General features: G+C 36.8%; 1 protein-coding gene across 4 annotated transcripts in view; it reads left to right on the plus strand.

The window, feature by feature from the left end:
• LOC117424173 (cadherin-13-like) overlaps positions 1 to 25,379 on the plus strand; it is a 581,895-nt gene that overhangs the window by 301,971 nt on the left and 254,545 nt on the right. For all 4 annotated transcript variants that reach the window (XM_058992546.1, XM_058992547.1, XM_058992549.1 and 1 more), the window contains one exon: positions 6,390 to 6,534. In XM_058992546.1, the coding sequence (XP_058848529.1) occupies positions 6,390 to 6,534 (145 nt within the window). The remainder of the gene's footprint in view (positions 1 to 6,389; positions 6,535 to 25,379) is intronic.

Genomic DNA, 25,379 nt, shown 5'->3' on the forward strand with positions numbered 1-25,379 from the left:
GAGATTACAGTTGTTCCTTTTGCTGATGTTCCTCACATCAGCCTGTGGGATGATTCAGGTTGACTTTCATTTTCAAACAGAGATTAGTCTATGAATCATTGATCGACATTACCTCTGAATCCTAGGGACAGATACAACAGGTGTAGACTGGGATTCTAGTCAATTTAATATCTACACCCATCGCTGATGTTGGAGAAGATCAAAATTGTACAAGGATTAACATGCCCAGCAAGTGGTGATGTACATTGTACGTTTTTTCGCTTCAGTTTTTACAGACTTTTTAATCAAAGACACTCTTCTACTGGTATATACAGTATTGTTGACTTGAGTTACGACTGTAGTTCCTTTTAAGGGTTTTTTGGTGACATAAATTTACCAATGTCACCAAATGGAATAACAGCTTTATGTACAGTAGAGTATGCTACGGTCATGTATTATGCACTTTCCTCTGTATTTTATGTATTATGCATTGCTTTTTTTTTTTTTACTGTATATCATGTATTATTCATTTCTCTATATTTAAAGTATTATGTATTTTGCTGTTACTGCATCTTGTAAAGCGTTTTGTGATGGTGGTCCACTATGAAAGACACTATATAAAATAAAAATTGACTGATTGATTGATTTGTTATAATTAGTTGTGAAATTGATCTAGTTTGCCTGGATTCCCAGATTTGTATTTAATTCATATATCACTCTTGAATTTGAATACATTTTGATGGTTGCTTTGTACAGGTGTTAAAGTGGTTGAGGAAGTTTGTGTTTATGAACTGCAGGGGGGATGTGCAGTCTTATTGTCTTACAGCCAGAAACCATTTACAGTATTCCAGAATTCCAAAAACAAATCAATCGGTGATTTGAGGGATATGTGTTTGAATCTATCTCTAAAGTCGTGTTATTCATTTTGTTCTCGTCTGCCCTAAAATAATCCACTCAGCCATCTCCCTAACTGTGAGATGCAGAGCCTTTACACCAGAGACGCTTCCTTTGTTGAACCTTCTACATTTTTTAAATTCTTTTTGTTGTTGTTATCATTCTCTATAATTTCTTGTTTAACTACTTCAATATACATATCTAACCATTTATCTCTTCAAACTGGAGGAGTCCAAGTGTTTGTACTATTAACCTTAATCCCATGCTCATAATTACCCTCTGAATCCGAGATATTTTCATGGAAAAAATATTCTGCTAATCTCATGCGTCTCTCCCAGTCCTTTAATTCAGTGGCCAGTTTATCTTTATCGGGTATAAACCTGTCCTTTACTCAATACTGCTTTTTGGGATGTGATTAAAGGTTTACTTGATAAATTAAATACTATGGGCCTCATGCACTAAACAGCAGTAACCAGTTTACCACTCAGTAAGCCTGCGTGCTTTGTACACCTGCTATATTCACTAACCAGCGGCAAATGACTTTGCACGCAAAATGAATCGCGTGGAAAAAGATATTGCGTGTGAGTCATTTACATACAATTAATAATGGTAATCCATGGAAATGTATTCAAATTCTCTTCCCTAATAGCGCGAGGGAGGGACTTAATATGAAAACCATGTTTACTTAAAGGTGCTAACTTTCCAAAGTATCTCAGCGCGTGTTACGTTTCCCACTTACTGAAACCAGGCGATGTCTGTCTAAGTCACAATATAAATAGAGCAGACCACAAGTAGTGCTGTGTGGGAAACATGATAAACGCATATATCTGCTCTCAGGTACTGCATTTAATTTCAAATATATGCTACATAGGATTTATTTCGTTGGTTTTGTGGATCAAGGGCAATATTTTAACATACGGTGTTGTAATACTGTACATAATGATATGATTCTGAAAATACAATTTACCAAAAGACGACTGCACGTAAACTGTATTACATAATCATTTCCTTTATTCCGATTCCAAACGTGTTGCTTTCTCAATGCAAGATGCATTGTAGGAATAGACAGTGCTGTATAAAATCCCATGATTTACTGCATTTTTTCCAGTAAGACGTTGTACTGCCGAAACGTACAAGAGACAGTTGTGCTCCTTAACACATGAATTATACTGAATTATTCTGGCCCTGAAAACATTAGCATTTTTGTCATGGAAAAGACAACAGTGAGTATTGCACAAATTGTGACTAGTCTGTGCAGCACGTCGAAATCGCCGGATAAGCAGCTGGAAGGTTAAAGTTTCTTAAAAGAAAAAAAAAAGAAATAAACTGCACACTTGCAATCCCTTTAAAATAAACACATTTATATTTAGCCAACGTTTCGGTACCGGAGTACCTTCAAAATAAACCAGAGGGGGATAAAGGTGAACAAACAAATATTTGTTTTCAGTTAATTATTTTCTGTTTCTCCCCTGTGACCGTCTCAAAGAAAGACATTCCCGGGCCGCCTCCTACGGAGACCCACTGAAGATGTAGCTGGTGCCGGCTGTCATTCTGACAAAGTGAGAGTCAGACTACCTGTCCTTTAGCGTGTCCATATACTAAAATAAAGGGTGTGTAACGTGTGCAGCATTTCGCGTGTGCTATGATGTCTGACAAATTAATCATTTAGCTCGCCTTATTCGTGCATATTATTATATTAGTGAATAGAGCGGCCATGCCTTCCTTTTCACGCAATATAGGTTTCTCTTAACACACAGTATTTCAGGTAATTTACCACCGTTTAGTGCAGGAGGCCCCATGTCTTCTGTCTTATCTTTAGTGTATTTGGTACCATTTCCATTTTTGGGTCTCCTATCTTTCTGTTTTGAATTCTCTGTCCTAGTCATGTTTAATACTCTATTTTGCATTTTATTATTTATTTTAAACTGATTTATTTTTACTGTTTTATCTTTCTTAATTATTATCTTTCTTAATTATGCCACAGTATTCAGATGTTCTTCCGGTTTCATTGTCTTTAAATACAATAACTGAGAAATGGTTATTGTCGTATAAAAGATTAATTAGATTGTTCTTATTTTTAATAGTTTATATTGTGCCTTCGTATTTAAAACAGTCCTTATTCTTTAAATCTATGTATACGTGTATGGGCCTATTTAGGAGGTCTACAGCTGCCAGAACTTCTGCCTCTGTAGCCCAAGAATCTATACTCCCATCACTTAATTTCATTTTTTCAATATGGGCCACTGAGTCGATGTACATTTCATATAGTTTTGTATTGCTTTCCATTAGTTCTATTACATTATGTCAAATTGTTCAACGGTCATTTTCTGAACCATATAAAACCACACCTAAACATCTAAAGAAACAGTTCCCATCATTCTCCATTTGAACTATGTTGTAGCCGTCACAACTATTATACTCACATTGCTCAAACAATCTAATCGAAAGTGTTTCAGCAGTGTTTTCCTTCTTCTCTGATTTGTTATGATTGGAAATTTTAATTTTTTCTAAACCTATTCTATTTTGTAATCCTCGTTGACCTATTAATTTGTGTAATTTCATTAACTTTTTGTTGTTCAAATGTTCTAGTTTTTGTTCTCAAGGTTTTCTACTTTACAAAGTAACTGTCTCTGTTTCATTATTTATTTCTCTAATTCATCTTGCCGATGTCAATTTAGCTTCCTGCACAACCTTAAATGAAGTCTGATTCAATATCTGATTTACATTTAATCTTTCCGCTTCGTTAGTCTTCATGTTTACACTTAGTTTTATCTTAAAACCAGTTGGAACTACTGCAGTATCTATGCAATTATCTATAAAGTTTTGATGAGAACTGTACTTAGCTCTCTGTGCCGTCAGTCTCTTAAATTTATTAGTACTCCAGCCCACCTCACTTCCTCCATTCATTTCCTTTGTAGGATGATATTATTATTATTATTATTATTATTATTATTATTATTATTATTATTATTATTTATTTCTTAGCAGACGCCCTTATCCACGACGACTTACAGTCGTAAACAAAAATACATTTCAAGAATCACAGTACAAGTAATAATACAATTAAGAGCAAGATAAAATACAATGACTTCAGTTCTAGCAAGTACAAGTATATGACAAAATACGATTCAATAACGGAGCAGATAACAGTGTCAGTGATAGTTACATCAGGATATAATTACATACAAAATACTACAGATTAAATAACACTTGTGACAGATTACAGTACTCTAAAGTACAGGAATAAATGCAGTAAAATAGGGAGCAGATAAGAGCAAGTAAAGTGCATTTAATGTATAAAACACAATAATATATTTTAGCTCAAAGAGCCAGCTGCCCAACGTTTCGATATGTTGTACATATCTTTCTCAAGGGAGCATGTGTTTGAATCAAAACATTGGAGGTCTTTATAGGTGTTTGATGGCATGACAACTACTATATATTGTGACATCATTTTTACTTATATCTTTAAATCTGTCAGTCATTGTGTACAACCATCTGAGTGAAGTATCCATTACAGCTAGTTGCTGTTTCCCCCATTCTAAATACCTCTGTGTTCTTACGAGAATAATGTAATTGTGGGTGGGGGTAAGCTTGGACCGTCACCCCGTTACACACCATAAAAGTAAGTCAAAATAGTCAATATGTTTTTTAAATATATACCATAAAATTGCTATTGTGCTGCAATAAGAAACATCTGCTACAAGAGGATTACTGCATATCCTGGTTGCTCTTCCATTCTGAGTGCAGGCTATCATGCCATAAAAAAAAAGAGGTTTGCCACATTTTAGGCCTGCTTTTCAGTCACATACTCAAATGTGAAGGGGGTTGCAGACCTAAATATGGGGTGGCCTTAGGCCGGCCCAGTAGTGTTTAACAAGTCACTCAGTCTTTTGGGAGAGGAAGTAAATACCCTCATGAGGACTCATCATTTTATCTTGCCCCGGAGCAGGAAATGCCACTAAACCCCTGAGCTTGTTATAAAATATGTCTTGATGTATTAACCTGTCAAGATAGGGTCCTACCTTCAGGAATTAAACTGTGCTGCATGACTGCATGGATGTTATTAAATAAAGCAGGATGTCAATGAATTCTAAATCATGGATAAAATAAAAAAAGACAAGACACCCTCTCCATTCTCCACCCCCCAAGCTCTCCTGCACGTGTGTGTAAGAAAAACACACACCACTAACATGTAAAGGTAGTAAAAATAAGGTATAGTTTATTGTAGTAATAGAATACAAATAGAGCAGCTAACTCCGGTATCAGCAGGATGTACCTGAGCACTGGATGCTGGGTTGCGTCATCCTTTATACATAAGAGAGTTTCTTCCCTCAAGCACAAGACATGCACAGCATTTGAAATACAAACAATTTTCCAATATGGTTGTTAATAAGTAGTTTAATTCATCATTACACGTGTAGTGCTCAGAAATATGTTATTATTAAGCAGATAATACGCAGATAATACGCAGATAAGAAGCAGGTAATATACCATGAGAATGGAAGACAGGACAGCATCGCTCCTGTTGTTTTTGTCCTTGCATGATAAGTTTTTGCCAGTGTTCTGGGTTTCTGTGAGATTCTGTGGAATTCTGTTTCTGCTTATCTTAGGCCCCTGACAGTAAGCTCAGAATAGAGATTGCTGCAACTACCCCTGACACACAAGAATAAGAAAAGACAGAAATTGATACAAAAATCCTACACTTATGGGTTTTTATATAAACCCTTTATTGTGCAGTTTACACTTATAAAATAATCTTACATGTGGATAGGGTCAAGACATCGTTGTTGTTGTGTGGTCGCTACTACTGTTCATCAGATGATATACAAATGTGTTGAATAAGTTATTTTTTGACTATACATGCTGTAGCTGTTTAATAGGATTTTAATAACCTTGTTTAGCTAATTAAAAACAAACAAACAAAAACAAACAATTGATTCTTCATATACCAATAAGTGCTGAGACACAAACAGGGTTGTTTGGCCCATCAGGATTACACAATATTTAGAAAACACCTTTTTATATGAGGTGTGCAATTCTTATTGCAATTACTATTTGATATAATCTGTGTTGAGGTGCTTTAACGTACATTCTGGAACAGCTCTTCTGTTCTTGTTGCCTGCCATAAACATATATAACGTAGGCTAGATTAGCCAAAGTGTCTTTAAGTGGCAGTACAATGGGAATATCCAAAACAGCTGATCACTACACACTTTCACTGATCTAGCCGATCTTCCATATGTCGGGTGAAAGCATGTTGACACATTAAAAACTATTAGAACCAGAATGAATGATTGTGAACATCATCAAATGTAAATTACATATACAGTGTACATATATATATATATATATATATATATATATATATATATATATATATATATATATATATATATATAATGGCTACAAGGTTGCCCTGAGGCCCTCGTTAAGAATGAGAATACTCTGAGGGATTGCTCTTCTGCGGCTGTGCTGCAGTCGTTAATTTAATTTCACTCTCTCTCTGTGAGCAGATGCAGGTGGAGACTACGGATCTGAGCGGGAAGACACTGGAAGGGCCGGTGGATGTGGAGGTGGCCATCATCGATCAGAATGATAACAGACCCGTCTTCAAGGGAGGGCCCCACGTCGGAGAGATCTTGGAGGGATCCCCCACAGGTACAAACACACCGGACCTTGTTTTCAAAGCGTTTCCTCCATTCTTTCATTAACTTTTTTTTAATAATCATGAAAATGTGACAAAATGAAAAACAAAACACATCATTGAGAGGGCTTTAAGAGGACCTGAAATATACAGCTTAGTAGTTTGGTTCTAGTTTTGTGAAATTAACTGGCGCCTTACTTCTTTTAAACACTTTGAGTTCATTAAAGACTGGAGAGAACGCTTAAAAAATATAGCCAATCTACATTATTATTATTATTATGCAAATGTTTTTCGGTTTTGGGTATTGCTTGTATCTATATACCAATCTTTGCTTTAGGCAGTGTCTCATATTATTGGGGCTGAGGTGATGTAATCAGTTTGTGTAGAAGCACTGTTGGTACACCGGTAGCTGTGGATGTTCTCTGAGCATTTTACACCAGACGAACATTCAGTCATTCTCACAGTGTTGTTAAGAACAGGACCATACCAGAATAATAGCCTAGTGAATTAATTTGTTTGTTTTGCCATGTTAGCCAAGGTAATCTAAGCAATGGAGATTATCCGAAGTCAATGCAGTTTAGTACAATGAACTTCCCATGTAGCACCCACCACTTAGTTAGTTATTAGGCCAGCTGGTTTTCTCAAATTTTAATTGAGAACAGATGGTATCGGGACACCTGTTGACCTGATAACCCAGCAACATCTTGGCAGGAACATTTAAATTGTTAGTACAGCGAGGTGATAAAATCACTGAAGAGCTATGAAACTTGGCAATTCTCTGTAGTGTATCTGAAACTTTAACAGAAGTACTGTATTCAGTGCTATTGTAGCTATTACTGTAGTAACTGTTCCATTTGTCGCCATCACCAGGGTTAAAAGCAGCAGCATTTTCACAGAGTACCACAGTACCACATGCTCTTAGGAATGTGTTTTTTCCAATAGTGCAACACTTTGTAATCACTGACTTGTACAGGCTCAGTGCTTTCTTTTTTTTTTTTTTTTTTTTACATTTATATATATATATATATATATATATATATATATATATATAAATGTATAAAAGTAAAAAAGAAAAATCTGTATTGTTTTTTCAGGAGTTGTGGAAATAAACTGCTCTGAGTGAGAGACATGGTTCTTAGTAATCAAAGCTCCATGTCTGCTACAGGCACTCTCGCTTTCTTTCTTTGTGTCACCTCAGAGAAAACTCCTGTAATGAAAGTTCACAAAGCTAATACAACAATTTCCATCAATCACCCCCCAGTGCACTGTCATGTCTCAGCTTCGGGGTATGAATGAAACTCGGATTTACACTGTGACTTTTAATCAGTATAACTAGCAGGTTATTTCAGACCTTTCAATAGCTTCCTGTGCAACTCCTTTCAAATGAATAGCACAGTAAAAAAAAATCATAAAGAATAATCTTGAATAACTATGTTTAGAGCAGGGGCGGCCACCCCCTCCAAGCTCGCCAGGGGGGCCAACAAATGGCAGTTTCTGTGAGAAGTTCAGGGCCGGCATCAGGACCCGGGCAAACGCCCGGGGCCCCAACGCCAGAGGGGGGACCCAGACATACAGAAATAAAATTGGAAATGAGTAAATGTACTATTTCTGTGCCAGCTATCTTACTCAAGCAGCCTTTAGTACTAGAAATGTTTAGTTTTCACTAAACTAAACTAAACTGTATGCATGCAGTGAAACTTTTCAGATCTCCCCTTTTTTTTCTGTTTTCCTGCTTGCGTCCTGTTCCCTTTGTCCCACCTCTTCTCACTATTGGTTTCCGTTCTCCCCAGGGCTTTGTAAAGCCGGAAGCTATTGGCTGATCTCGACATACATTATACAAATGTGCCAATTCAAGACATCCTATAATTTACTTTAATTTGACAAGCGTTTTGTTGAGCTGCATTATCATAACGTCTATTATTATCATAATGCCTGAATGCCTATTATAATTATACGATTTTAAACCATCAAAAATGAAACCTGCCGAACCTCTGGAACCTCCAAATAAAAATAAATTAATCTGGATGTCATAAAAGGAAGGAAAAGACTACAAAAAAAGAAAAGAAAAATACTTCAATAAGTACACTGTCAAATTTTCTATGTAAATTTAAAAAATATGATTTCTGTACAGTGTGTTGTTTTTTGTTAATTGTGTAAGCTACAGTAAAAAAAGAAAATGCATTAAAATCATATTTTTTTAAAAATAATATTTTACTATTTTCACACTGTATAGTAATGTGTAAAATGCAGGAGCATGATTTGTGTGTTACCAGTAGGCTAAAGTAAAAAGAAAGCGTGCTACAGGTATTCATTTGATTTGAGTATAGGCCTACTGTACAGATTTATTACAATTAAAAAAACAATAATGAAATCAGACGATTGCAGCTGTTGTGTACATTGTGCTACAAAAAGCAAAAGAGAAAGTTACGTTTTACTAATAATTCTGTTCAAGTGTTTATGATGTGTTTTTAGTGAAATTGTCAGTAAATGTGCTTAGCTACTAAAATCTATCACATCACAACAATTAAGCTCATTTCAAATAGCAAAATAGTAGCCAGTGCCATTTCAACTAATTAAGGAGTTACTGAGTAGAAGAGGGGAACGAAAAGCTAAACTGGCGCCACCGGTCATTTTTATTCTCTTTTTTAGCTGGTACAGCTTTAAAAGGATGCTTGCTATTTTACTGATGTAAAGAGTAAGCATGCATTTTCTGTGTAAAAGAAATGACGGTAAACTTTTATTTTATTGTAGATAAAATCACTCCTGCAGCATTATTTCAATGTATTATTTCAGGGGTACAACACTTGCATACATACAGCATTTATGTAAATGAAGCGTAGCATTTATCAGTTTAAATGAACACGATTCTATTTTGACACTGTATTTATAAAGACTGTATTTCATGATATTTCTAGTCATGATCTGCTTGAATGTTCATTTATGTTTTTTTCTTTTTCATTCATAAAATGGATGTACATTTGGGAAATTGTATTTAATACTGTGTTGAATTGTTAATACTCAGTTTACAGAAATGTAGATGAAGCTGTTATTCTGATTAGAGGTGACAAAATGGACTCAAAGGGAAAAAAATTGTAGTCAGTGTTTCATGACCAATCCTCGTCTGAGTGGTCTACTTCTAATGGCAACTGAAAAACATTGGTAAAAAAAAACCGAACTTGATTTTGATGTGATATCTTTCCAAAAATGAAGCCTAGACGATAGCTGCTACTTCGCTAGGTTTATTTATTTTATTTTTTTAAGTTTGTTGGAGTTTTATTATTATGGAGAGGGAGCCCCTAAATGCCTTTTTTGCCGCCCCCCCCCCAGCCTTTTGTGAAGTGACGCCCCTGGTTTAGAGCCCCGTGTTTTTTGCAAATACGAAATAGCACAAAATAAAAAGAAATGTAACATATAAAACGAAATGCAAATATAAAACGAAATAAAACAAAAAATAATTAAAAACCAAACAGAGAATGACATTTCTCAATTGGGAGGTTTATACAAAAAATACTTTAAATAAATACTTGTAATCGTAGTTGTCAAGGCTCAGCCGTTACCATAGACACGGTCTTAAGGGAAACGGAAGCTCTGACTAGCACTTGTGCAGATGTATAATTTGGAGCGAGTCGTTTGGAAATTAAAATTGTGATGGAAGAGAAGAGACTTGTTTCTAAAATACCTAAACCACGCATAACAATGAAACAAAGCTGCAAAGAACTGGAGCATGAGGGGATGTATGCAGATGACATTGACAAAATAATGATGTGCAAATTTTGCAACTGTCGACTGGAATGGGAGTCGAAAGATACCGTCGTTAAGCATTAGCTGTTTATTCCTTTTGGGGGAAAATATGTCTTGTTTGCTTGTATTTTGTATTAATATGGTAATATATTTTATTTCAAGTGGTGCAAACTTTGCACTGGAGCAAATGCTCTTTTGGTTTTGAATGGATTTGAATGAATGAATCTGCTTTGCTTAGTGTTTAAATACTGAGAAACCCCTGTTTCAGTGCAATGGGATTGAAATACAATTCCTATCATTTTTTAATGGGTAGATTGTGTTGTGCAATTATTATGACAGCCCCACAATAGTAAGGCTGTGTAAATACTATATATTTTTATTTTACCTTATTTTATTTCTATGGAGGGCATGGGCAGGATTTACTGTAAATGGGCAGTTAATTAAAGAGTCAGGGACTGTATGTTACCGTTACTGCTGCTAATGAGAAATTATGGTTACTATATTATTTTTCTGTGCGAGGTCTGTTTATGTCAAAATGTAAAATAAAAAGCACATAATCTTTGATAAAAAATATGTATGTAGGTATGTGGCAAAGTGGTTGATTGTGTACAGGTGCAGGAGTGATACAGTGCACAATGAACAGACAGAACTGTAGTCCAGTTGGAAAGGGGTTTTCTTAATTATAATCCTGGTCTGGCGACCAAAAAATAACTCCAGGCAATACACAACAATGTGTAATGCATTGGCTGTAAATAAACGGGTTGCAGTCCCAAATAATAAAAACATGTATCTTTCCCACAATATACAAACATGGTCACCAGTCCTGGGTGCGTGCTGTAGTGCTCATTGTGGGTGACGCAAGTTTATTCATGACAAAAGTGCAGTGCTGTTCCAGGTTTTGTGCTGGCTCTTGGCGACAGCTCCGGAACGTGTTAGCTGTCTAATAATAACAAACAAACAATTATAGACAAACAAAATACTCACGGTAATTTTTATCACTGGGTCTCTCACGGGTCCTTTCAGGTTCAATAACAAAACCAAAGCGAAGGAACAGATTGCGTCTCTCCGTCCCCTTTTATGCCGTCACGCATGACCCCTTGGTAAACGAGTGCAGCCGCCTCTCCAATCTGCGACTGCCACGTCATTTCCCTTCCGGATCAATGTGTTAATGCAACGGAGTTCCACCCCCTTTCTAGCTGGCCAACTTCCCTTGAACCCTGGTTAAGAACTGTCAGGCCGGCCTGTCCAAGGAACTCTGTTCTCGCTGCTTAGCGCCTTCACAGGTCGGGAGAGAGATTTACAACCAAGAATCATTGTATTTCTGTCACAAGGTAAAACATGATGTATACTATACTATTATCTATTTATATGCATCTATTTGAGTTGTTTTATTAATGTGTATCTGTAATAAAATGACATTTGTGAAAAATAAAATGAAAAATGATAAAAAATGAAAAGAATTTCACGGGGCTCTAACTATCTTTAATAGTCATAACCTTAAAACTACACCTGCCTTTGGAAAGACGTCTCTTAATTTTACCATCTCTCTTGTCAATGTTTGGAGCTTTTAAAATAACATTATCTTTAAAAATAATTGTGGTCTCTTAAAACACGTACCACCATTGCTTAAATCATTGAAAGAAGAGTACTTTGAGAAAATGTCTAATGGTGTGTCTGAGTCTCTTATGTATTTTGTATTTTAAAATCTAAGTAAAATATTTAATTGACCAAAGATATATGTATAGATCTGCCACTGTTTAGATCAATTGAACTGCCTTTTTCTGGTCACATGGGTCCCAATTCAATTCAGTTGTGAAATGCTGAAGAGTTAAACAGAGGTAGAATTAAAATGGCTTCAGAATATCACCCTTATATAAAGGTACATATTTGAAAAACTCATCTTTCGTGCAATGTCGTTTGTTATCCATGCATTTGTAATTTAGATTTGACAGCACTGTTTCTGAAATTGATGACACACACAGTGCTAGTCTCTCGAGGTTTTTGATATTTCATTCGGTATTTTCTGTTGTAAAGTGCTCATCGTCTTCTTAAAAAAAAAAAAAAAAAAAAAAAAAAAGAAGAAAATTAACTGTCAAAAGGTTAAACAGCAGTATCAAGAGCTGGTAGCCAAAGAGCAGAGGGAAGACTCAATCAATAATATCTTCAAGTAACAGGGAGTTTAAAATGGCAGAGGAATGGAATCAAGAACAATACCCTGGAAAAATGTTCCAGGTAGGAAAAAAAAAAAAGCAAGATACGATGTGTATTATTGATAACCTAGTCTGACTTCTCTTTTTACTGCTCTGAAATAACAGCAACATAGTTTGTCACACAGAACAATAGAATACATAAGAAGACAAATAAACAAACTGTATAAACACATCTTCATTGCTCATACCATTAATTCTAATGGAATTACGAATGATTGTTCAATATGATGTAACAAATTTAGTTTTTTATTACGCGTATGAAAATAAACTAAGCCACAAGGCAGAAATATGTCGGTGTATAATTCTTCATCATATTTTGCCTCTAAGCACCCATTCGATTATGTACACCTGCATCACCTCCAATGCTAGTCTTTTGATTGTCATGTGGTATTAGAAAGAAATAAACAACAATATTAGTTCATTTATTCATGCCTGCAGGGCTTCAGACATGAAATTACAGTTAGTAAAGTCTTCTATTCCATATTTCTTGCCCACATAACAACATAGTACACTGTTCAATAGAACCCTATACACTGGAGTTATTCCATATAAGTGAAGAACCTTTTAAAGAGGCAGTTGGCTTGGACATGGGATTGAAGGATGTCCATTGAGCTGTTGTAGTGACACTGCATTGAGGGAATATAATTCTAAATTGGGGGAGGAAAAAAGGGGTTAAAAAATAGTACACTAAATAAAAAAAATAGATTTAGTAAATCAACAGACACGATCATACTGTAGAAATGGCTATAGTCTAGTTATCTGCTAGGTGAGAACAAAGAGGAGTAATTATTTATGTGCTCTAGTTCTGAGGTAGATGGGAATCAAGGTTTCAGTGCCTCTCTCTCTCTCTCTCTCTCTCTCTCTCTCTCTCTCTCTCTCTCTCTCTCTCTCTCTCTCTCTCTCTCTCTCTCTCTCTCTCTCTCTCTCTCTCTCTCTCTCTCTCCAAGATAATCAGAGATAAAGTACCAATCTGGACCTCACACAATCATTAATCACAGGTTTAAACTGGCCTCTTGTTCAAGAATCAGAGAAACATTAATTTCAGTTCTTGTTTGATCTGGGTAATCAGAAATATAAGACAATGGCATCGTCTGCCCTTGTACCAGTTACGGAAGATTAGAATGCAGGTATCGCAGTGTCTCTGCCGATCCTGAGTGTCTCTCTGTCCCTCTGCCATTCCTCATTTAGCACTTGAATCAGTACTCGGCTACATTCCTGTAGCTGTCTCTCTAAAAAACAGTCTCACACATGACTGGTTGCTACATCTTAACATTTTTTGTAAGTGATCCAGTCTCTCAGATATGTCTGGGGTAGCTCAAGCAGTTTTAAATACACTTGTAATTAATCATTCAATGTGCAGAAGCAGAACTGCCACAGGGACTTTTAAGGCATCACCTTCTCTCAAGTACCACAATAAACACACACACACACACACACACACACACACACACACATCTATATTTAATGCAGTAGATGATGGCTCCCCCTAGCTGGTCCCAACCTGGTTACTTGAGCGGGACCTTCACCCCGCCACACACACATACTCTCTTGTATTATTTATTGTGCGGTAGCCTTTGCTCACAGCAAGGCTGTGGATAAAGGGCAAAGTACTGACTGCGACTCAGTAAATATTAAATCTCGACTCCCCCAGCTCTCAGATCCCTGAGCTGTCACAGTACTCTGACATTACTCTGTGTGGTCAAAGAGGTGCTGAAAAGGAGGAAGCGGCACCCCAGGCACTCTCTCCCTCTTCTCTCCCCTCCCTACTTCTCTCTCAGTCCTTGCTGTTCCCTATTCCAAGTTCTGAGGAATGCTTGGCTTGACAGATCCCCCACTGTGGTAAATCGATCTGTTCATCAGAATTCAGCACCAGCATCTTGGTAGCCTGTATCGTTTGTATGAGTTGCTGAGAGTTGAAACCATAGGGACCTCCAAGTGTGTGCCTTGCCTTCTACTTTTCCAGGCTTGGAGTGATGACTCTAGTAAACTGCATTGACATGAGCTGTGCCTGGTGATGTCAGAAAACAACAGTGCAGAGAGTAATAGACCAGTGCTGTATCTGTCAATAACACACTAAAGTAAACGAGTATAGGGGCCATCTGATTTGAATAGTCACAGACTTATACTGAAGTTGTTGTAGAGCTTTGATATTTTACGAGTTGCACAGTATACCATAGACTGGTATTGTTGACCATTATAGGGGCCAACAGGAGCATTGTTGGGGCCTATAATGTTTGGGGCCACATTAAGCACTTCAGGGTCTGCTATGACCAATCGTCTTCTCCATGGTCTGTTTAGTTTCTCCACAACACCTTTTCCCAGCTCATACTCATTGTGGAGCTATCCGGCTGTGCATTTCAGATTGGCAGTTTGAGTCACCAATAGACTTTATTCACTGCAGAAACAAAACAAGGCTTGGTGTGCAGCTGTCAGCTTACGGTTGCCGGAGTCAAACTGCAGTGGAGTTGTAATCTGAGAGAAATATGCATTGCATTGTGTGTCCGATTCTCGATGAGATCCCGAGAAAAAATATATATTTTCATCGCTTTCCCAAAGAAGCAAAAATGAGAAAAGGGTGCAGAAAATAATAAGAGACATCGGTCGTAACTGAGATTTGTACAGTGACAAATCAGGTAAATAACAAGAATCATCCAGTTTACCAATGTATCGTCACATAACAATATGAGAAACTTAACCTTGTTCTTGGTGGAGGTTGCTGTGTAGTTTAACAACTTGTTTATAAATGGGTAATGTTTTATAAATAAATCCAAATACATAATTGTGGAAGGGTGAGGGTATTCACTGACACAGGAGACAGAAGATTTTATTTGGAAACACCGCACAGGTGCCCAGATTTATTTATTTTTCTTATTAATTGTTTTATTTACTTTAGCCCGCAGAGGGCGCTGTTGTCCGTGGTCTAGATACTGCCGACAGTAAACCAGGACCACGGGGTTACCAACACAGGTATCCAACTCCGTGCACCTTCAAGTGCTCAAAAATAATAATGAAAACAGAAGGCGAAAGAAAAAGGGAAAATAAAACACAGTAATAAAACTACAAACAAAAGTGCTGCTTATGCAGTGCCCCCACTGCCGCTAAGCCGGTCAGCACGGGTCTCCGTCCTACACGCCGCTGTGCTTATACACTGGGGTTGGCCAGGGTTCCCCGTATATCTATACACGTCCCCTCGGGTACGTAATTATTTCTTTTATTTTGTAAATTATTTTTACCGAAGGCTGTCCCCTCAGTCAGGCTCGTCTGCTCCTTATTTCACGCTGGCCTCTTCTGCCAGCGACACTGTACTTTCCCCAACCCGGCCACCTGAGCGCATAACCAAGCCAGTTCTTATGGGCCGAGCAGTCTCCCAAGGCCCGCCCCTCTGCCACTCAGAGAGAGGGAAAGCACACACACACTCTTCCCCACCTCTCCGTGTCATCGCCATGGCCGACAGGCGGATCCCACGAGACTGCTGCCCTCTACCTGCAGTAATACGGATGTGCCAGACAGTCAGTCCAGATCTCCCCTGTTACAATAATATATACAGTAAATTATACAGTTATATGGCGTGTGTAACCCTGTAGCGTAATAATCTCACGTCTTTTTCGTAATACTCATATTTGGAATACTGCTGATATTATTACAAATATGCTATACGTATTAGTAATCATTTGGAATATTGAGTATTCTGAATAATAAAATATTAGCCTGTACGTAAACATACTGTTTGTGGTATCTGGTGGTTATATAGGGTGTCCCGTGAGTCATGAACACATTTAATATTAATTCAGCACAACTGCAAGATTCAAAACAGAGATAACTTTATACATAATAGTCAAATATTACATTCAACAAATTGTAAAACGCTGATTAACATTCACAAACTATGAAAAATAACACTTAAAACTTTTTTAAAGTTATTGGAAAAATAAATGTGCTCAACATTCGTGGGACATCCTGTTTATGGTGCATCTACTGATGTAACAATAAATGGCCTATCAATTAAAAATGTATACTTTAACTTTATTTAACATCTGTCATATTACATAATCTGTACAGCACATATTTTTACATTAAAAAAATATTAAACAGGTTACACAGCAAAGTGGGATTACTGCATTATACCTGGGCGTGAACTTCTGTCACTGGGTTATAAAAAAAATGTATTAGCGCATGTTAAAATAATACAAAATGTGTTTGAATAAGTACAAGACAGTTGGTCACACAATGCATGACAGAAACAGAAAATTTTAACAATTTCTAGCAGTGGTTTAATTACTTGCCTTAATATTACGTATACTTCTACTACACAAAGCATTGAATGTGTTAATATAACAATAGATTGTTATAAAACTGAACAGAAACTTGAAGGAACAACCAAGCGTTTAGGTTTCAGAGATGGTGCCACCTGAATCCTGTAAGGAGACTCATTCTTTCTCATTGACCAGAATGCCTTCGCCCTAATGCTACATCCATTCTCCTGCGCCTATTAACTGTATTTAGGAAACAATGTACAAACACATGATTAATACCAATACACATAGAAACAATGCACAAATAGGTACTTAATATCACCACTGTGCATATTAGTTAAATTAAACATTCTCGAACTAAAACTGACAGATCAGCATGTTTTTGAGTATATAAGCACAGTACAGTACAGTGTTCACTTTTCGATCCCCAGATAAGACGCTTGCGAATTCACCTTCAATTTCATGAATGTAACCCTCGATCCAGTTGCTGTACCCTTTCTGTTGTGTGCTTTTAGGAATTTGCACATCATCATTCGTCCCAGTTGTTGACTTCTTCCTGCTTTATTGGAGGTACAAAAATCATCGATTTACTCTGCATATAAAGTCCATTCTTTCAATACTTGACCTGTAAAAGAAATGAACATATTTTGCTGATCTTGTTGATGCTATGTTTTCCTAGGGGAGCTTTGAGTCAGGTTGTGTGTCTCAGCTTCTTGTATCGAATTGGAGGCAGCAGGGATTTAGTCAGGATGAATGCTGTGGCTCTGTTTGTAGATACAGTAATTTCCTACTGGGAATGCATATCCCCAACGGACAGTGCGCTGTACAGTACGTGCACACTTCACAATTGTTTCTTCTTATTCATCTCTGGACCAATACAGCTTACATCAGATATATAGAGAAACACTTATTAAATGGTGATTACACTTGCATTCTGTAACACACATTACTAAGAATATCAGAATCTTGGATATACAGACTCCCTATCTGCTGTCTGACCTTTACTTATGTCCTGCTTGCAATGTCACATATATCTAGAGAAGCTCTTATCCAGTTAGAATTAAACTTGCTAAAGACATTCTGTGGCACAAATTATTGTGAGTGTCAGAATCTGGGAGTATATCGAGGTGGCTGTATACATGGCTGTTAAAATGTGTACTTATGTGTGTGCAGTGGAGGTAGGTTAATATGCTGATAGCTTTAATTTTATATTTGCTGCTGTTTCACTGACACACTTTTTATCTGGGGTCAATACACACTTGTGGATGACAACAGCTGAGTTGATGAATTTGAAAATCTGTTTTTTTTTATTGTTTGTTGTGTTATGTTTGATGGGCAAGGTGAACAGGTGTGCTGCCTAAAGCCTCTACACAACCCATTGCTGACACACTAATACTGTTTAGAGTCAGCTCATTTAAAGGAAGGTGTCTGGAGCATTTAAAAACCTTGCTGTGTTGACAATCAGGATATAAAACTGAATTTAAAATTACATCCCCTGAAGCATAAATCTTGCACACCAAATAGTTGCTTAAAATGCTTGCAGCTGAGTTTACAAAAACAATCTATATAACTTGGATCAATTTCTGCACAGAATTTTTTTTAAAGATTTCCTCAACAGATAATCTTTAGCCTAGCTTTGAACTGCCCACAGCAGCAGTGAGCAAACTTGACCATTTAACGGCGCTGGATTATAAAACTCAAGCAACTCACTTTTTCAGAGATATCTCAGCAAGTAAAAATAAAACATGTCAAAGAAAAAACAGATAACACACATATAACAATTAAAATTAACAGGGAATATAAACCTGTGAACGTGTGGGTGGTAGTGCATCGGTGAAAGGGTGATGCAGGTGCTCCAGACAACAACAAACACAAAGTTCACGGTTCAAGTTCTTTTTAATTTCTTTTTCCAATCTCCTTGACCGTTTAAATAATAAATGCTGGCTCTACCCAACTATGGGTATTGACAGCGTATAAACCAAGGGGTTGCAGTCCCGAAATAATTATACAAAACACAGACACACAACACATATACAGACACGTCTCACAGTGCGTGCTCTAGGTGCAGGTGCGGTGCTTAATTCAGTGGTGCTTGCTTGTGTCCAGGTCCAGTGAAGTCCGGGTTTATGACTGGCTTGAAGCGGCAGCTCCCGGATTTGTATATTAGCCGTCTGACAAAGACAAATGTACACAGTTATTTAAAACAAACAAAAACACTTCACTCACTATTTCTCCATCCTCGTTTCCTCCCATTAACCACAATAAAGGAACCGATTACGGTGTCACGTCCCCCTAAAGTACCCTCAGCCTCGCCCCCTCCGATAGCTAGTTCAATTACGTCTCATGACTGACACTTCGCTCACTGTACTAGAGCGATGACTCCTGGTACCGTGACGTCGCCCCCTTCCTAAATGGCCGGCTTCCGACTGCCCCTGGAATGAACTGCCCAACCATTTAGTATGAGGCACACAGTTCCTTATGTACAGTGCTGGTCGAGAGGGAGATTGTTGATTCGGATTCATTCGCTGTCTGTCACAAAACCTCATTAAAAGAAGTTTGTTGATCTGAAACCAATTAGTTTGATTTAGATACGACTTTGATTAATATGCAAGACCCTTTTATAAGCGCCTCCATTACCTATGTTATAATAGTGTTTATTATATGGCAAAAAGCACACACAAATCTGATTGGTCAAATCGGTTTATATAACTTTTGAAATACAAACTAAATAACAGACTTTAGATACACACAGATTACTTTAGCGGTAGGGTGTTTGTCAGTAAAGTTGTTCGGCTACATGATATTGACAGGGGTCATGATGCAGTTCACCAAGCTTACACTAAAATCATTGGTTTTGTTACACAAGAGTCAGCCAAAGTCCAGATTAAACAGACACCCCAGAGACAGGAAGCCGGAGATCAGAAAACACGCTACAAGACAGTGAAATGTTTTCTAAATTTGTTTATTTTTTTTTAATATTTTCTTAGCTCACAGAAAACCTAAGTGCATCGAAGCAAAGGTCAAGATTCTCAATGCTATTTTAATCTGACTCCTCACTAGCATTATTGTTTTCTTCAGAGAGTAAAATCTCACACGATAAAAGTTTCCTAACCAGAAGTAAACAACTCTGACATTTCATTTAGGGCCATTTAGTATTCCTTTTAGAAATGTAAATAGTGTTTCTTCCTTGTGATAATGATTAAATACGTTTGAGAATGTAGCACAAAGTCTTTTAAATGAAAGAAAACCAAGAGCGCTAAAGTGGTTCATGGCTTTGGACAGCAACCTTAAAGAGCCAATCAGGATCCGCGTCATGGACAGCGACCAGTGGGACTGACTGAACTACAGCTCTGGCCAGAAGTTTTGAATCACTCTATACAATTATCTTTTTTAGTTTCATAAAGTCGAACGAAACCTGCTGAATAATGTTACTTTAACATATTGAATTACATACCGCTTTTTAGATTTCCATTTACTTAATGAAAAACTGACACAAATTGAAAAATGTGACATTTTGAAATCCAACATGATTTCCGGTACACTTTTGCGATATCATTTTGTAGTCTTTGATTACATAATGTCAAAATAAGATCTAAATTATGTTCATATCGTTTCTTTTTTTCCTTTTTTTTAATTATGTCTCAATCCTAAAATTCTAGGTGATGCAAAATTCTTGGCCATAGCTGTAGTAGTATGATTAAAAAAAAAAAAAAAAAAAATTGCAATACAATTGGACAAACTGTTCACTGAGATGTCTTATGTGTAATGTGAAGTACCCACTTTAATAAAAACAATCACCTGCTGAGCCATTAACTCAGATTGGACTCCACTAGACAAATTATTTAAAAATATGTATTTTAAATACAATACTAAAGTCCCTTGATAATCAAGTGTTCTGTCATTAGAACGATATATAAAAGCTAATGTAGATGAGTATGTGACAACACTATGACACTACAGCAGCCAAGTGTCTGTAAAACACTGAAAGATCTGAAGAGCTCTCTTGTAAATTGCTTGTGATGGTTAAAGATGACAGTACTAGCAGGAGGTTACAATTTGTCTGTGTCATCTGTAGACTGGCTGACAGGGATGAACATAAGACTCCTAATGCAAGTGTATAGGTAATAAGCTCAGGTGTGTCTTATTAAACTCATAGTTAAACCAGGACTGGATCAAACTGCTATGCAATGGTAGTCTTATTTCTATCCCTGGAATACAGCTACAAGAGGGTCATTCTGTTCATATCTAGTCACTGCTGGCAACAACACTGAACATCACAAAGACATTAACACTAAAAAATATGGCATCTTTCTTCTTACAGTTTATGTTTGGAAGTATCTTGCCTTTGCATAGCAGGGATGTCTATTCAAACATTTGCATTTCAGCTTATTTTATACAGTCTGAGGATAAATAACTAAATGTTTTGTTTTGCTGCTGTTTGCTGTTTAAATTGCTTTATTAGTATGCATTGAATAAAGCATTATCTAGAAACCTGTACGTTGCCCCTAGAGAAAAATATTTATCTTCTAGAATATACTCTACTGTGGCTCAAGCAAAAATCTATTGCTGTGTTTGAAATCTTTCCCAAGACTTTCATATTTCTTTTGATCGCGTTCATGCTGATATCAGTGCATCCTGTTGAAACAAACACAAGCTCTTGCATCGTAAATCAAGGCAAACGCTGTGTCTAAATGTGTCACTGTTTTGTTTTAGAAGCGAGGGCACGTAAGGGCATTGTGATAACTATCATTATAATGCATCACATGCACTCGTCTTTTTCAGGAGACAGGAATCAATATATTTCTACCAGAGTTAACCCTAATCATTACTGTTCAATTAGACAATCCAGCCTTTTCATGTTGCTGGCCCTAACAAAATATATTTCAAGATTCATGTTGTATTCTCTAATATAGGACTATGTAACATGTTATTTGTTTTTAATACAGTAAAGTTATAAAACCTACATGTAATGAAGTAAGAAATGTTCCCTAAATAATTATTGTCTTTACAGCAACCGGGCAACAATTACCACTAAGTACAGTTTAATGGAAGAGGTAATTACCTATAATTACACAGTGATAACTATTAATAATGATGAGGTTAGGGTTGAGGCTTGTAAAATGAATATTACATTATCTGATGATATCTTAACAGCAGTGGTAATTAATGGTAATTGTTGGCCAGCTAATTAACTACCTTTCTGGTTATGTTTACTATTGGATTCATATCTTTAGTGTTGGATTACTACACAATACTATATACATTAAGAAAACACTATAGGAACCATTAAGGATATTTAAAATACGGAGATTTTGTCTGTAAATGTACTGTATGTCTTTAAAAAGAACAGTCTATTATTGACCTAAATAAATCGTGTTTATTTTGCTAGGCCAATATACTAGTATCTATTGCTCATTAATAATTCACTACATGAACGGCATCAAACATTTTCCCTGCAGTTAGAATTTCGGAACTAGTTAGTTATGTACAAGAATAACATTGCATTCACTAATATCAAAGAGACACCCCAGGGCAAAATTGGATTGTGAATGTTGTCATTCAATGTTGACAACCAGGCAGGCACAGGCAGGCTAGTATTTCTCTGTTTTCTCAATGCAGACCCTCAATAGAGGCATGCAGTGTGCCGTGTGGGTGGTCTTGATCACCCTGCGCACTATAGGAAAACCTGTAGTGTGTCTCTGTTGCTTGCATTGTAAACAGGCATACTCTGTTAACCACTTCTGCCAAGCATTGTTATCTTGAATAAACACCAAGACATTCATTTGTGGCTTATCCCTACTGCACCCCCACGAGTGTTGTACCAGTGGCATAAACATTAAGAACCAAAGCTGTTTTCTGATACCCGGCAATACATGACGCCTCCCAGTAGGTGACCAAAGGCCTTGCTGATGCTCTCTGTCTCCAGCTAGAAGCTACACAGGATTCCTTGGATTGCTTCACTAGGAAGATGAAAGCTGTTGCCAGGAAACGCATCTGACTTTTGTCTTGCTGTTTCTTCTCCTTCTCAGTTTGGATACTTCTGTACTGAGTTACTCATTGAGACATTATAGCTTTGATAGTGGAATTACACGTGAACTATTGTGACTTTCTAATGAATTATTCCATTCATTCTAAATTCTTTATAGTTTGATTTCTCAGGTCAAAATCTGTTTTGTGTGCGTGGGCTCCAAATCTTGTCAACCTGTGGACAAATCGGAAATGCTGGTCAGACCCCCGTATTTTTCGACATGCCCAGCAATACCACAGTTCACAAAAAGTGAGAAAAACAGGTGTAAGTAATCATGCCTGGAAAGGAGAAGCAGCACATACCTATAATGCTCTGTGTGACAGCAGACAGCCACAAACTGCCTCCATACGTCGTTTTCTTATATGCGTAATTGAGGTTGTATCTTTGCAAATGCAGCTTTATTTTATGTTTATATATATGGCTCAAGTTACACATTTTGATTGACTACAGGTCCTGCTGTCATTTCTGTGAATTACTGCAAAGTATTTTTTATAGGTGCTGGTGCTAGTAAGGATAGCCGTCAAGCTCAAAACAGAGAAAGTAGCAGTAGGGTCGTGTCAAGTATAACAAAAAGCATTCAAAGGTTCAAAACCAATTGCATAAAGAAGTTGCCAGTGGAAAAAATGGAAGTGGTTAACTGGAGATTTCAATAAAACAATTACATAAAAAGAGTGGTCTGCAATCTACTTAAATGGCTTTTTTCCACTGGCTTTGCAGCTGTCAAACAGTGCATCACTTGAATGTGACCTCCAGGGAAACATGATACAGAAATGTGAAGGTTTATTCATTTTGCTTGATGATTCATATGTATTTACTTTTTCCCCTCTGCATTGGTCTTCTGCGCAACCCCATGCAGATATTCAGGCACAGATGCAATCTTCTGGTAGCTGTCTAGAGACTGGTGGTGCTTGGTAGTAGCTAGTTTTAATTTAAGATAAATGATGCCTTCATTACAGACATGACTCAAGGATAGCTCCTATTTTACAGGCATGGCTGACAGGTGGGACTCCAAGTGATTGATATCCTTTTTTGTTGTCTGTAACACAAAAATATCTCCCCATGGTAAAACATATTTTTGTCCAGGTTTTTAAAAAATAAATTATGCTGGGGAGATAAGGGAAGAGCTTGTGGAAGTCATTTGAATGCACTGCAGTTCTCGATACACAGAGATGATTAGCATGTTGCAATCTGTGGTCTTGTTAGAAATCTAGAAACTCCACAACCCCACTACCACCCAAAAATAAATGTATTAGGAAGACATTAAAGCTTGAGGAGTAAACTTGAGAAGAGTATGTCTATCAGAGTTCATTGGTGTACTCTTCTTGCATCGATTCACTTAGTATAATTTTCTATTATCTGTCTTTTTTAAAGCTAAGAAGTTTTCAGAAGCCTTCAATACAGCTCTCAGTCAAGGATGTATGGCACACCAAAATGTATCAATCAACATGTCCTTAGTAGAGCTCTCAAAATCAAAGCAAATGTGCTACAGTATTTCTTCAAATAGGGGACAAGTGTTGCAGGAGGACAGGGTAATGGTTACACCCTGGTAACCTAGAGTTTAAACATGATTAAAAGAGCTCTTGAGATGACAGGGGTGCTTTAAACATCTGAATTTTAAAAATAGTTAAAGATATGATGACTGAAACTGTAAATTATAGAAAGTGAATCTAACAAACAGAATACATATATTATAACTATGGTATGTATATTTTATGAAATCATTCCTTAAATCCATTCTGTTGATCCTTCAGTTCAGAAAGAAGCACTTGGTGCAATAGGTATTTTTTATTTGGTAAATTGTCTCTCAGTTTGCTTGCTTTAATTAAGTGTTGAAGGGATGATGAAAATGATAACCTTCCAGGTGAAATCAGCTTGGAAGTACAAGTATAACAGACTAGCTGAAACTAAAGTCAGACTGAGAACTTTCTAAAAAACCCTTTTTGTTATAACCAATTTAAGATATTAATCAAAACAGGATTTAGTTTTACCGAATAATTAGTATTTAAAAGTATTTAATTATATTTGGCAAAGCAATCACAGAAATGTAAGCTATGCCAGTTCCAGTGTATTCCAGTTCTTAGACAAATTATCTTGGTGATGTTTGTTAATTCCAAGTACAAAAAAAGTATTTTCTAGTTATTTAACACAAAGCAAAGTAACGATTCGTAGTGTGTAAGTGTTTCCTTAATATTTTGACTACTGCCTTCATTGGTGTAAATGACAAAAAATGAAATCGGATTTTATTTTCATTTGAGTGTAAAAGGGGGCTGAAAGTAGGACATCATACATTTTCAGTAGAAACGTTTTATAGCCATGGGATGCTGTGTGTCAGTCACAGCCTGGTTAGAAATGGAACTGAAGTCCCAAAGGTTAAATGCTTTGTATCTGTTAACAATCCAGTGAGCCACAAAGCCCCTCAACAAAGTGAATTGAAAGAATTCAGATTAATACTATAAAGGAAAGCGATTTGATGGAGTAATCAGAATTTTATGCAAGCTCAGATAGTAAATAGAAAATCCCTTTTCATTTTTCACCGGAGGTAACTAGCTGTTCCAGATGACTGGCTGTGATGAAGTTTGCCAGGGCTGGACAGAATAGCCACAGACCTTATCTAAACCACGGTAACA

Source organism: Acipenser ruthenus, chromosome 19, assembly GCF_902713425.1.
Source record: "Acipenser ruthenus chromosome 19, fAciRut3.2 maternal haplotype, whole genome shotgun sequence".
NCBI classification, from domain to species: domain Eukaryota; kingdom Metazoa; phylum Chordata; class Actinopteri; order Acipenseriformes; family Acipenseridae; genus Acipenser; species Acipenser ruthenus.